The sequence below is a fragment of the Taeniopygia guttata genome, chromosome 2 (genome assembly GCF_048771995.1).
Source record: "Taeniopygia guttata chromosome 2, bTaeGut7.mat, whole genome shotgun sequence".
NCBI classification, from domain to species: Eukaryota; Metazoa; Chordata; class Aves; order Passeriformes; family Estrildidae; genus Taeniopygia; species Taeniopygia guttata.
The window spans coordinates 11,912,573-11,927,513 of NC_133026.1; the positions used below are offsets into that span (position 1 = coordinate 11,912,573).

The window sequence follows — 14,941 nt, forward strand, 5'->3', positions numbered from 1 at the left end:
ATTCCATGTTTGTTTCTTTCCCCAGAGTGTTTTTAAGTCCTCAATTTTTGTACATCGGGGTTTTTTGTGTTTGTTTTTTGTTCAAATCTTTTTGTCTCAACTTGGGTATCTTTATAGTACTGAGCCAGCACTGAATAGTGGGAGTTGGGACCTCAACTTAAAAATTTCCTGAGGTTTTTACTCTTTAAAGGATTTCAAACCTTCAGTTTCTTTACACTTATCATGAGTTCTTATTGTTTGTCTGGAAGAGCTACTTGTATGGATAAATATGTAAAACAAAAACCATTGTGTTGCCTGCTGACTTTATGGTTTCAGCTTAGTAATGAGTTCTTAGTGCTTCAGAATCTGTGAATTGTTTTTTATTTTTCTTTTGGTTTAATGATTTTTAGTACTCTTCCTGCAAAATATTTGGAGAAGATTGCTGACCAGATGCGCACTAACAACATTAACGCCCTTATGGTTATTGGTGGATTTGAGGTACACTGAAATATCTTAATTATGTCTAAGTAGACTAGAAATCCTAACAAAATTAATAGTCTTGTTTGATTTTTACCCAATCTTCATGTAAGTTGCAATTGGTTCTATCTGTGTTTGATACACAACATAGATAGTGTTTAGAATCATAAGTGTTGTCAATCAGTGGTTCTCTGGAAAGCTGGCATTCAAGACAGTGACTAGAATTGCTAAACAGATGTGCTAAATGGATAAATGAGATGAGATAGTGTTATAGTTTTTTGTATTAAAATAAATTCATAACTTCTGTTGTGCAAGTTTCAGTCTATACTGTATCAATACTTAGAATATCCTTGCAGAAGTTCTTGACTCTTAGTAGAAATTGCACTATGGTCCCTTATTTAAGCCACTCCTCTCACATAGTGCATGTCAAAATCTGTAATGGATCTAGAGAAGTATTTTTTTCTGTATTTCATGTTTGCTTTGTTCTAAAAAAAACCAACTAATTTTTGAAATTTTGATTCAGGAAAGTATTTTGCCTACTTCTTGCAGAGAAGAATGTGCTCAGTGTTTTTTGATAAAGAATGTATCTTCCTTTTTTGTCCAAGCTGTTAGCTATGACCCTAATTCAGGAATATTATTAAATCAAGAGTAACAGTACCTGAAGATTGGGGAACTAGTTTGTTTTGTTGAAAACCAACTTTCTGTGCCTAAAGTATTCATTTTCAAGAGAACATATGCTCTGTTTATTGTTTTCAAATATATGCATGTTTCTAACACTTTCTTTTTTGTCTATGTTAGATTTTAGTGGTTCCTTAGTGCTCTGACTTGCTGAAGTGTGCTGTGGTAGAAATGGCTCCCCCTGTGGCCCTTCTCATTTTGTCACTCCCAACTCTGCCCTTCCTTTATTCATCCTAATGTTTTCACCTGATGCCTGTGCCCAACAGGCTTACCTTGGACTTCTGGAATTGTCAGCTGCCCGGGAGAAATATGACGAATTCTGTGTTCCAATGGTTATGGTTCCTGCAACTGTATCCAACAATGTACCGGGTTCAGATTTCAGCATTGGTGCAGATACTGCTCTGAACACTATAACTGATGTAAGTCTGCTCTGGTGTGTACTAACAAAGCAATTGTTTAAACTTACTCAATTGGCTACTACTGGATATTTTTGTAGACCAGAACTTAAGAAATGTGATCTGGGAAATTATAATTTCTTGCTGTAGCCACAGTCATGACACCACTTTAGAAAAGAGAAAGTCTAGGATCCCAAATGCTTCCATTTAGTTTCTGCTGAAACTACAATGACCTCTGAATTTTTAAAGTGCAAGATAAGATGGCATCTGTTGTTGTATAAGAAAGAAAGAAACCTAAAGCTGAGACTTGGATGATTGTTTGCACAGTAGAGGGGAAAAACATCCCTGTTCATAATGTGTAGTTGTAGTATACCCAGCTGCAACAGGCACTGGAGGAAAGTTGCTCTATTCAGCAAGGAGATTCTTAGTTATGTAACATCTTTATTCTTCTAAGAGAATATGTAAAATCTGTATTTCTCTAATAATAGACATTACATTTATTCTGCTAATACCAGATTTAATAAAAAGAGTTGAGACATGTTAAGTAATTTTTAAAATATCAAATCTAGTAATACAACATAAGGTAAAAAATGAATGTTTAATCTCTTATGAGGAGAAAGCTTCTCTACTTTGAGTGTGATAGAGCACTGGAGAAAGCTGCCCAGGGAGGTTGTGCAGTCTCCTATGGAGATAATCCAAATCCTCCTGGATTGTTCTATGTCACTTGCTCAGGTGTTCCTGCCTTGGCAAGGGATTGACTACGTGATCTCCAGAGGTCCCTTCCAATCCCAGCCATTCCTCACTAATCTCACTTGAACAGAAAGCTTAGTCAGTTGGACAAAAAGAGTTTCAAGTTGCTTTTGAAAATTAAATGACAGTTCTCTTACCATTTAAGTGTATTTGAAAATTGTAATCATGATTGCTTTTTAATTTCAAGGATTCTTCAGATGCCACCAACTTTGAATGCACTACCATATTTTTTTCTCTTTCTTTTCCACCATTCCAACATAAATAATTTTAACTTCATCAAAAGAAATCCTTCAGTTAGGAAATACCAGTTTCCTGAAGTATTGTACAGTCTTACTCGAGTAAGACTCAGTCTTATTAGAGTAAGACTGTAAGCTAACTAAAATTCACTGAATTAATTCTTTATTGACAGCTTGGGTTATAAGTTGTTTACAGTTCTGGTAAATAAAAATATCCGTCCAAAATGACTGATTATTAACTAAGGTGAGTAAAATGATTGTGCATAACATCTGCTTTCCTTCTTTTCTTATCTTCATAAACTTTGTTAACCAAACTGACTTCTTTTTATAGGTTATTTCATGCACAGGGGATCTATAGTAGTCAGTCTGCCTGTGTTGCTGTGGTTTGTTTTTCTATTTAGGTTTTTAGGTGTCATCTGCCTTCATTAGATAAAATGTTTGCATTTTCAGTGTGGTAGTTGCATTTTCTGTGTGGTAGTTGAAAACTTTTCAAAAGCTTGGGTTTTTTTTGGTTTGTTTTTTTTCTTTTGGCTAATGGCTTTCTCCTGGTTGTTTTGCATTTAATTTTGCCTAGATTCTTCTCTGGATTAAATATGAAAATTAATGGCATTGCAAGATTTATATTCAGTTGAGTGGAAGATTAAATTTGTGGTGATTTTGGAAGGAGTAGACTTTTGTATTTGGAAAACATTTCTGTTTGGTATCTTTTTAGTTTTTTGCTCTGATTGTTTGAATAAGATTCACAAAAACTCCCAGTGAAAAATACATCCTTTCATTCTTGTGCCATGCTCAGATCAGGTGCAGTAGCAACTGTGCTCCCTGTTAAATGTGACCAGATAAACTCAATATATGTCATGCAATTGACTATGGTGGACAAAAGTAGGAGACGGACATGAATATCCATTTTGTCAAGTTTATATGTAGTTTTTTATTCCTGTTAACACAGGTTAATAAATGCATCATAGTTTACAGTGCTCTCAGAGCAGTAGAACCTCTTCTGAACATCCAAGTGTCATGACACTTAGTTTTTCTGTGGTACGGTTCTTAATGGCATGATCTTGCCTACCTCTGGTAAGGTAAGTACAGTTGTGCTGGTAATGAGGGACTGTTGCTGTTTGGCATCATTAGACATTTGTCAGTTGTTTTAACTTGCCAAGTGTCTACAGTATGCTGAAACTTTTGCTGATAGAATGTGTTAACATTCTGCATTTAAGCAGATAAACAGTTACAAACAGGCTTATCAGATACATAATTCCTGAATGAGAGATTAGTAAAGAGTGTGCTCCTCACAAAGGCATGAACATTTTTCAGTAACTAATTTAGATTCTATAGCAGATCATGGGGACTCTTCTGAAATGTTCCTTTTTTTCCACTTCTGTTTTAAAATCTTGGCTTCAGATTTGATTTATCTTTTGAATAGTGTTTTAAATATATGTTAAACTGTATTTTTGACTTTATTTTTCAGAATATTAGAAAAACTACTAATGAAAACATAAATATAAAGGGAAAAGCTGGATGTTTCTACCTGAGGAGGATAGGCTTAAGGTTGATATATATAGGCATACCAAGTTATCCTTTTAGGATTGCAGGATAAGAACGTGAACTTTAAATTTTCTATTAAATGAAGCATCACTAAAGTAACTACCATAATAAAAATATCTATATTTTCAAGTATGTTGCTAATTCAGTAAAATGAATAGGATGTTATTTTGGATGTGAGACCTCAGGAATGTGGCAACCATGAAATGAAAGGAAAAGGTATCAGCTAGATGAGAATAATGGAACCTGAAAAAGGGAGAGGCTAAAACTTTCTGTGTGTTTCTTTGTCAATCTTACATTTACTTTCACCAGAGAAAATGCGGGTACAGACTGATGATTTGGTTTTATGGGGGGAAAAAAAGGAAACGTCCCCCAAGGAACAAAGACAGATACAGATACAGTCAGATGCCTTAAGGCAGTCTCCACACATTTCCTCTGGAAAACAGATGCCTGTACCATCCCAGTAGCATGTGTGGCTCCACATTACTCTGAACTGGGAAGCTGAAAATTAGCCTTGTCCACTAGCTAACCTGTTAATTTTTCACCCCCTTCAGTCCTAGTAACAGCTGATGTGGAGTAAGGGTAGTAACTCCATTCCTTTCAGTGGCCATTTGTATTTAGATCATCTTAAAGTCAACAAACAGTAGTCTGTGCTTGACTGCATGAATTTTTATAAGGCATCCTTGGTTATGTTGGTTATGGCAACAACCTTTTTAGAAACACATATCAAATAAAAGGGTAGGAAATTATTAAACCATTTTATTAACACAGTGCAGTATCCCTCTATGGCCTTACTGTAGTAATTAAAAAAAAAATAAATACTAGCGTAGCAGTCACTAAAACCATTGATCACTTATTTACCCTTTATAATTAAGTGACCATATATTAAAAGCATTTTCATGTTTTGCCACAGTCATGCAAAGATGTTGCATACAATCATCTAATGCTCGTGCTTGGTGAAGGTACAGTCATTGGCTATGTTGGCTGAAATCACTTGCATCAAATAAAATGGCACTATTTAATGCAAGTAAAACATATCATAACTGCATCTTAACATACCATAAATGCAGACTAACCAGTTATGCTAGTTAGTGCTCTACATCTCCCTTTAACTTGTTTTTCCAGAAGTCTTAATATAAAACATTTTAGAGAAACTTGTGTTTTGCAGATCCCCAGGAAGCTGTGTGGTTTTACCAAACCGCTGTTACTTTGTATGTCTTTATTCTTTTAATAGAAATAAAAATTCAAAACAGCCTGACTGAGCTGAGTTGGGCCAGGCAATTACTGAAATTTCCTAAGTGAAGTCTCAGCCACTCAAAAAACCAAATCCCAAATAAACCCCTTCTATTTGTTGCTCCTGGCTGTACTTCTTCTGAGCTCTTTGGGTCTAAAAGTGCCATCTTTTAGGCTGTATTTCAGCCTCAAATTGAACAAAGTATAGCACGGAGCCATTTCATTTACAAAACAGTGAGAAGAGAGAGATTTTTTAAAAAGTTGGTTTGCATTTATGCAACTACAGCCATAAATACCTGTCTTCTCACTGAACAGGATCTTCTCTATCTAGGACAAAAGCTCAGGAGAGCTCTCACAGGTAGGGGATTTACCTGTAATTTTCTTTTAAGTTTTTCCTTAAACCTGTCACTGTGCAGATATGCTTCCAGATACCTCAGTAGGTATCTAGTTTTGATCTGCTATAGTTGGCTCCTCTGAACCAATTTGACAAATCAAGAAAATGAGACTTCTGAAAACATCAGTTTCTGGGAGAAAGAGATGAAAAAGTCATGTACTATGTAATCAGGCTTTCTGGTGGAGAGCCATTACATAGGCAGTTTGAAAAATTGCCACACTAGATTAGAAATAATTGGAATAACGTAATGTATGTTTACCTAAAACAGCTGCAAAATCTTAACATTTATTTTGACATCCAGTAGGAGCACCTTATCCTTTTGAACAATAATATATTTTGTAGAGTTTGGAGTCCTTGCAAGGACCTAAAACTGCTTTTCAAAGAATCCTTGAGCTATACTTGCAAACTTTTATTAACTCATCCATGTGCATATGTTCCTGGATTTTTCTAGGCCTACATCCAGTCTGTGTTCACAGAGGCAGATGTGTGATGTTGATAGCAACTTTGAAGGCATGGGTGAACTTCTTTTTTCCTTTCTCTTGGTGGAAATAGATGTGTGTCTTGACTTTCTAGGATAACATAGTTTTTTTAAAAAAGTGTCTTTCTTTAAGCATTTTCTTCAGGTTGCAAGGGTTTTACTAGTTAACTTTCTAAGCTCCTTAGCATGTATCAAACTCTGTTCTTTAATTTCTTTCTTGTGGAATGATTTCCAGTCTAGCTTATTGCCATCCTTTTCTACCCAGCTGCTTCAGACCTCTCTGCTGTGCTTACTTCACCTTCAGTCTGTACTAACATGTACTAATCCTCTGCATTTCTTCAAAGAGCATTGTGCCAATGCAACCCCAGTGCACTGTTGTGGTATGTACAGGATATTTCCACCCCACCCCCACAAAATAATCTCACCAATTGTATTTACTTGGGCCAGTGGACAGCCACATTTACCATCACATGCCAGGAGTCATTAGCAGAGCAGTCCAAAGACAAGGAATGTTTCACTCACACTTGTACCACTGCTTCAGGCCTTTGAAAGTTGTCTGCAGCTCTACGAGGCGCGTGCCAGCTTTGAGGAGTTTAGAGTTCCTATGTGTGTGGTACCTGCTACTATTAGCAACAATGTGCCAGGCACAGACAATTGCCTTGGCACTGACACTGCCTTGAATGCTATTGTGGAGGTAAGACTGCATATCTTTTAAAAGTTAACATGATAAAATGCATAAGATGAGGACACTAAAAGACTTTGCAATGTCTAGTTTTCTTAAATAACTCAGTTACTTGTGTTTTTTAATGGTTAATAGTTCAGTTTTCCAAGACTGATTAAAGATTAACCTTAGAAAAAGTGTTGTGTTAAATGCTTAAATTTTGGGTACTCTCTTTTGTTCTTCAAGACTCTTGCATTAGTGCTTAGGTTATTTGCTTTTACTGAGAATCAAATATTTTGCTTTCTTCAATTTCATTTTTATCTTACATATTACTTAGATAGAAGAAGAAAGCACATGTTTTATAAGTAAATGCTCCATTTGTTGGATGAACTATTGACTGAGCTCAGTGCAGTAGAGCATTTTAAGTAGGTGATTAACACTAAACACATAAATATCACACGTAAATAATCCCGTAGACTCCATTAGGCTTAGCGTACATTAAGTGCATATAAATGCATGGGTAGGATAAGCAGTTTAGTCTGTCACTGATGTTCAACTAAACAGTGCAGGGTCAGAACAATCAGTGTTCTAGTTTCAGTCTACCATAGTTTTTCCATAGCTCTTTCAGTCCTAGTTGCTCTGCTTAAGACACAGCAAAGGGAACTGAGCTGAGATGTAATGCAAACAAACGAGTAAATCTTACCAGCTCTGAGTTTTATCAAACCATATAACTAATGAAGTAATTTGACAAGGAAGTCCAATCAAGAGTACAGATCCAGGGGGTTGGGAAAAGCAGGTTTGTTTTCCTGCTTTATATAGTGTTCTTACAAAGTGAGTGAAAAAGCTCATCATGTAGCAACATTCATAGGTAGGACGTTGGTACCTCACCAGTCCTTTAGCTTTTCCCCTCCTTGGCCTGACATTTATAGAAGTAGCTAAGTCTGTGACCATGCACCTTCAAAAGCGATAACTTTGGAAACACAATGGGGCAACAAATGATTTAATATACTGCTGCTTCCTCTTACATAATTCTTTTTGGTACTAATTTAATTACAGTTTGTATAGATATCAGTAATTCTGTAAAAAAAAAAAAAGGTTGTATCATTTGAATTTTATTGTCATTAGAATGTTTAGTTAATGTTAATAGCAGAACACTTGATTTGGAGTTTCGAAGATTAGGATTTCTCATTAAGCTGGGTCAGTTCATATGAAAGCTCAACTAGCAATAGAATTCCAAAAAGAGCCCTCATGCCTTGTTTATGATGTCTGAAACCTGGCATTAGAGGTTTGGCTTTTCCAGCCTGTAGTGTTGTGTATGAATTAATAGTTCTGTCTGTGCCAATTTCACATTTGGGTATTTCTGTCACAGTCATTCTGAGAAAGCAAGAGTAGTAGAAAGTTTGTACTCTATCTCTTGTACAGTCAAGGACAGAATCCCTTCTAAGTCGATTTCAAGTGATTAGTCCCATAGGCCATGATTGATTTATCTCCTTGCTTAGTACTTGGAGATTCTCAAAAGGCAGAAAATTTCATTCTCCTGCTAGCAAATAGAAAATCTTTTTAGAAATCTTGGGGTTTACAAATATTTGAAGTCTCTCAAAATAGTGGAAATCTTCCAATGTATCTTTATTGTCTAAAGACGAGATTGTTTTACAACATAAGTTAAACACATAGTACCTATCCAGTTTCAGGCAGCTCTTTATAAAATGAGTTAAATTGCTCCAGTGCTACAGTGTTCTGTAAAAATTTTCATGAAACAATGTCTGCAAGGAGAAAGTAAAGTGCCTGGTGACACTGTAAAACTCAAGACACGTAGAGTTTTTATTTTAAGTTTTCTCATATATCAGGTAATGATTTGTTCTGTGATGTGTTAGGTATGGTTTTAAGGGCCATATTACTCACAATCTGAATTTCAGCCTGAAGTAGTATTTTCAGTTAGCTGAATGAAGTTCTGGTTTTAATAAACTGTGAACTAGAAATACCCCAAATATTCCAGGCCCTACTCATTCAAAAACTCAGTAAGTCATGGGGATATTTTAATGTTACCATAATTCAGGTTGCAAGATGACAAACTTTCCAGGTACTTTCATTTCCATTTTTATTAAACAGAACTGGTGCTGGGACACTACGTTAGTTTCACAAAATTCTTCCTGTCGCAAAGTGTGGTATATCCTATTTATTTGTTTCTAAGACAAAGAAGAAAATAGGAGCTCTTTGTTTCTCTGACTTGCTTTCTGAAAGGAAAATACATTAATCAACAACTTTAAAATAACTTAAAATGGTAGAAAAATTAATTCCAGGAGGTAAGCTTGTCAAATAGATTCTTGAGTATTACTAAAACCTAAAGGTGGATAGCAAACTAGTTCCTAGGTTTCTGCATTTTCCTGAGTTACAATGTTTTCCTAAGATTCCTAAGTCTTACTGCACTGGAGATTGCCTGTCTTTGTTACTTTCCATTTCTTTTAGGCAGCTCTGAAAATATTGGTGTTAATTGGTTTCATGTAAGTAACAGATCTCTGTATAGAGAACATTCCTTACGCTGGTCAGAGTAAGGTGCAAGTGGAGATTTCAGTCTTCTTACAGTAACTATGTATGTGTTAGTAAAAAACCAAAAGCATTTTAAAATATGCACCAGTAGTGCTTGAAAGAATTATATTTATGTGGAAATCATTACTGGAAAGTAATTGGGCAGTACATGCTCAGGACTTAAGAAGTTCAGTACAGATGGGAATGCAGTGAATTTTAATATCAATACTAAGGAGAAGTAAGCTTAAGTAATCAATAGAGTTAAAGAAGATAAGTTTATTCATCCCACAGTTCCTTGAAAAACTTCATTATATCTATTTGTATCTGAGCTAGAAAACGCAGATACAACTGGTTAATGCCACTACAAACCAAAATAAATTCTTGTTTCAGTAGTTGCAGGAAGCAAGTAGGTGTTAAGAGTTGCTAGTAGAAAAATATTTTATTTCTACTCTAGTGTTTAGTATATGATTTGTAAGAAGTCATTTATTGGATAATTATTATAGTTACATGGGCTGTGCTGTTTTGGAATTCTTTAAAGATTCATTATTTATAAATGCTTTATTTTTAACTTTTTTGTTACCAGTAGGTGACACAAAGTTGCATGACATACAAAAACATAAACAATGAGGGGTTGTAGTGCATACTCAGGCTGTGGTGTCTCTGAGCAGACGTGTGACCGCATCAAGCAGTCGGCCAGCGGCACCAAGCGCCGCGTGTTCATCATCGAGACCATGGGCGGCTACTGCGGCTACCTGGCCAACATGGGGGCCCTGGCAGCAGGGGCTGATGCTGCCTACATCTTCGAAGAGCAGTTTGATATCAGAGAGCTCCAGGTATTCAGCACATTTTGCTCATTCTTAGTACATCTAAAGCTGTTGTATGTGTGTATCATAATGTGTATACTTGAAGTAGATGGCTCATGAAAGAAAAGAACAGCTGAGGTTGGGCCTAAAATCTATGCTTGTCATGCCAGTCCCCGTGCCATAACATTATATAAAGGAGTGTAGACACAATCAGTGTTGATACCCAAGTTCAGTAAAATGACGAAAATAATTGTATTGGCCATTAAGCACTACAAGATTGTTTCATTTGTAGTCTTCTGATTAAAATTCAAATTAAATGAACAGGCCTGGGTAGTTGTAAAATAAAGCAAAAAACAAGAGAACAGTATTTTTTTCATTATAGTAGAGTTGTGTTTAAAGGCTGTTCAGGACAAGAACTGACTGGTATGTCACATTTATTAGATACTGACTCTGTTACCACAGCTATTCAGAGCGTGTCTGGAGGTGTTACTAAAATAAAGCCCTCAGGCTTTAAGGATTACGGATTATGGTGTAGTACATACACAAGCTGATATAGAACTTGTCTGTTGTGAGGACTTTACACTTCTGAGATGGTTAGTGCTAGCTGCAGTCATGGACAAACACTAAAGAATAAAAGGTAAAAGGATAGAAATTTCCTGAGAAGCACAGAGATGTGAAATGAACTTATCCCCATGCACTTGCTGGCAGGACTGGAACTAAGGTCAGGCTGTAAACTTCAGTGGCAATTTCTGTATTTTAATGTATATCAAGCTGGATGCTGTACCAGTATTGCATATAAAAACCTCCTTTGATTTAATAAAATCAATTGATTCTGACATAAAGAAAAATGTTAGTTTTAACCCAGGATGAATAGCCATACACAGTAAGTTATCCTGCATCTCCAAAAATCTTGATAATTTGAATTTGCACATAATGCTTTATGTGGAATTTTGACAGAAGTTTTCAGGAAATGTAGGCTCATTAAAGTTGTTTCAGATACAGAGCTCTGTATGAATCTTTAAAAATACTTTTGTTTCTAGGCTAATGTGGAACACTTGACTGAAAAAATGAAAACCAGTATCCAGCGTGGTCTAGTGCTGAGGTAGGTAAAAGTAGTTGTAATAGATGGCATCAGTGATACTGAGCATTCCCAGCCAGGTAGGCTGCTTGGCTATTTGGATTGACACTCCTTGATTATTCCTTTTAACTTGAGATTTTTAGAAAAGCTGTTGCTCCAAAAGGCAGTTCAAGTAAGTCCAAAACTTCTTTCTGCATGAATATATTTGCTCTGTAATCTAATACTTCATCCTGTTTTCAGTCTGTTTTTTCGTTGGGTTTGTCTTTTATTGCAGATTCTTTCTTACTTAAGGTAGTGTGTCACACTACGGCCTTTACTATAAAAACCCTAAAAATCATGAGCCTGTTACATGAAGTGAGTGTATGTGATCAGGTGAAAATGTCCATGCCAGGATTACTGCTATCAAGAAAAAAGACTTGTCATTCAGTAGCTGCAAAGACATGCAGTGCTTTAGAGTAAATTTGCTAACTATCTGGCCTTAATTGTTACAGAAATGAGAACTGCAATGAGAACTACACAACTGATTTCATTTATCAGCTGTATTCTGAAGAAGGAAAAGGAGTGTTTGACTGTCGAAAAAATGTATTGGGCCATATGCAGCAGGTAAATACAACCCTAAAGCTACAGACAGCACTAATTTTGTATGCACAAAGTATATACAGTACCCTATTCAAGCATTTGAAACATGTCTGATTCAAGATTAAGGAAAAAGAAAGGTGAATTTTTGTTTGTAGGCAACTCAGAAGTTTTTTTTAGCATCAGGTTTTATTGCAAACCCTTTTTAAAAATCTGGGAAAAATGCATTAGAATTCTGTACAAATTTCATTTTTATTCTTCTTCTGTCTATATTAATAAATAATTCCACTTTTCATCTTATAATTAATTGTAATACCTTTCATAATACAATTATCTGCCCTTCCACAATATATCTGCCTCTTGAACCCTCTTCAAGAGCGGAGATTTCATTAAGAAAATCTGTGCAGATGGGTGTTTTTGTGGAAGAAACAGAAGTGAGCTACTCCTTTGGCCTGTGTTGTCTGCATTGCTTTATCTCACTGTGCAGCTGGTTGGTGGGCAAAGGGAGTTCCTGATTTGGCTACACTCATCACCAAGGCTGAAGTAGAGGAAAATGCACAATCCCCTCGATTGTCCTAAGTGAGAAGTAGTATTGATTCTGTGAGAATTCCACAGGTGCTGAACACAAATTTTAAACATCTTAGATTGACTGATGGGGTGGAGATTTTGGTTTGCTTTTCTAAGTGGGGGAAATGGAAATTAGCAGAGATAACTGATGAAACACACCAATCCTGCTTTGATAAGCTAACCCAGAATTCAATTTTTGCACAGGGTGGAGCACCTTCACCATTTGATAGAAATTTTGGGACAAAAATTTCAGCGAAAGCTATGCAGTGGATCTCCAAAAAACTGAAAGAAACCTACCGGAAAGGTGCAGAAACGTTTGTTGCAGTCTCTTGTTACTCTCTTTGATTGTCTGTCAGTCTGTAAGAGTCCTCCACTTCACAAACATATGAATATTTGTTAGTCAACATACTTCTTCCCATCTTGGTTTTTATTATTCAGTGGTACCTTACTGTGCTTCTTGCTGTATGAGCATTTCCACTTGAGTGAGGTCAATAATTCAGATAGCTGTTTCACCATCCTCTTAAACAAAATAGCCAGTGTGATAGAAGGTTTTCATGCATGCAGGAATTAATATTTGTATAGTTACATTTGTTCTTTTTTGTTTCATGCTGCCTTCATGGGAGACAGAAGGAGGTAATATTTAGTCTTTAAGAACTTTTGTAAAGCACTACTTCTTAAAATCTGATCTAAAACTGGATGCTAAAATTCAATCATTTTGTTGTTTAATTGCACTCTTACTTCATTGCTAATCACCGAAGTTAAGCTAAAAAAGTGAAGATCTAACCCTATTAAAGCACTAATTTGGTTATTTCGATCTTTTAAATAATCAGTAGCTGAAATTAGGCTACTGTAAGTTTTTGTTCAGTTTAATTGCAGAAAAGTGGTATTTGACCTTATACTTGTAAGAAAGGTGCTAAATTACTTTATTATTTTTAGGAAAAGTATTTGCCAATACTGATGACTCAGTTTGTTTGCTGGGAATACGGAGACGCAACCTTGTTTTCCAACCCGTGGCTGAGCTGAAGAGTGAAACAGACTTTGTGTACGTATGCACTGCTGGTGGTAAACACCTCACCACAGCCTGCCTTGCACCACTTCAGACAAACACTTCCCAATGCCTTACTGCTTTTGCCTTAGGCCTCAGTTCTGCCAGATCCACTTGGATTGTTCACTTCTCTCTTGCCTTTGTGCTTTTACTTCATCCTCCTTACACTTGAAAGTCTTTTGGTGAAGTCTGGGACTCGGCTGTCCTCTTAAGTAACTTCCATGTGATAGTCTTTGCCTTAATGGCTAGAATTACTTTACTTCTGTTTCAGTTCAGTGGGGCAAGCATTTTTGTGCCAAATTTGGCATTATGCTTAACATCTTCCTGTTCATTTGGGATTCTGTCCTTGATTCTTCTCATTTTGCATCAGTGTTTTACATCCCTCCATGCCAGTAAGTGCCCGATTCCATTTTTAAGGAAGGTGTTTGCTTTACCCTCATGTATTTCATCTCCCTGTTTCCCCCTCCAGACACAGGATTCCCAAGGAGCAGTGGTGGCTGAAGCTGCGACCGCTGATGAAGATCCTGGCCAAGTACAAGACCAGCTACGACGTGTCAGACTCAGGCCAGCTGGAACACGTGGCCATGCTCCCAAAGGAAGCTGAGACCGGAGCCATCTAAACACACCACATTAGATTGTTGTCATAGATGCACATTGTGAGTAACAATGCTTTAGAATCGTTAAAGCTTTGTTTTGAAACATTTAAATTATTGTTCCAGCACTTTATGTGAAACAAGACGTTCAGCTGTCACACAGATTCTGTCCTGTTTGTGTGTTATGTTTGAAACAAACCCTTGCATCTAATGGAAAACACCAGTACTGATACTGCCCTCTAACAAACAAGTGCAACACCGTTCTATGCACTCCGTAAGTTACTCATCTACTGCACTTTGTTTCAGAGTACTTACACCCCAAAATTAAGTGTAGATGGCTAGTTCTTGTGTTGAGTTACAGGATGTGCTTAATGTTTCTGAAGTGAAATAAAATACTGTTGCAAACATCACATGCGTGTTCACTTGCTTTTAAACAGCTGGGGGAATAGCTCCTGAAGGATTCTCTATAGACTCCAGTGAAGGAAAAAGAACGTCCCCTTTTCCTTCCTCAGCTCTGCAGGAAGTAGTCAGTCACACCAGGGCAACACTCAGTCATACTCCTTGCTGCTTCAGCATCAGCTAGGAGTTGGAATCCTCCTTGTACAGGAAGGCTTAAATTAGTTCTTGGGGTTGGGAGTGGGGAAGAACAGCTTTAGCAGTGTGAGATTCATAAGGGTGTAACCTGGCCCTTGCTTCATGTTTCCTTTTTGTAAGAGCTTCTGTAAGATTATTAACACCCCCAATACTGATCAAAAAGGGTAACAAGGCTGAAAAACAGTCAAAAATGTTTTATCATGCCAGTTTATGTTAAATGGACCTTGAGAACAAGGTAAATACTGAATCACGGCGTACCAAAATCTGACTGAATGTTGGCCAAAATGTCTAGCTACACTAAACTTTATATAAAATACAAAATATTTTATATAAAATAGA

General features: G+C 36.5%; 1 protein-coding gene across 4 annotated transcripts in view; it reads left to right on the forward strand.

Moving 5' to 3' along the window:
- PFKP (phosphofructokinase, platelet) overlaps positions 1–14,418 on the forward strand; it is a 41,068-nt gene extending 26,650 nt beyond the window's left edge. Inside the window, exons 15-23 of one of the 4 annotated variants that reach the window (XM_041714352.2) lie at positions 390–477; positions 1,401–1,553; positions 6,701–6,853; positions 10,015–10,179; positions 11,190–11,251; positions 11,719–11,830; positions 12,575–12,674; positions 13,307–13,412; positions 13,885–14,418. In XM_041714352.2, the coding sequence (XP_041570286.2) occupies positions 390–477; positions 1,401–1,553; positions 6,701–6,853; positions 10,015–10,179; positions 11,190–11,251; positions 11,719–11,830; positions 12,575–12,674; positions 13,307–13,412; positions 13,885–14,035 (1,090 nt within the window). In that variant the 3' untranslated portion in view covers positions 14,036–14,418. The remainder of the gene's footprint in view (positions 1–389; positions 478–1,400; positions 1,554–6,700; positions 6,854–10,014; positions 10,180–11,189; positions 11,252–11,718; positions 11,831–12,574; positions 12,675–13,306; positions 13,413–13,884) is intronic. The other 3 variants (XM_002193530.6, XM_012571396.5, XM_030264312.4) reach the window with 3 other exon arrangements.
- The last annotated feature ends 523 nt before the right edge of the window (positions 14,419–14,941 follow it).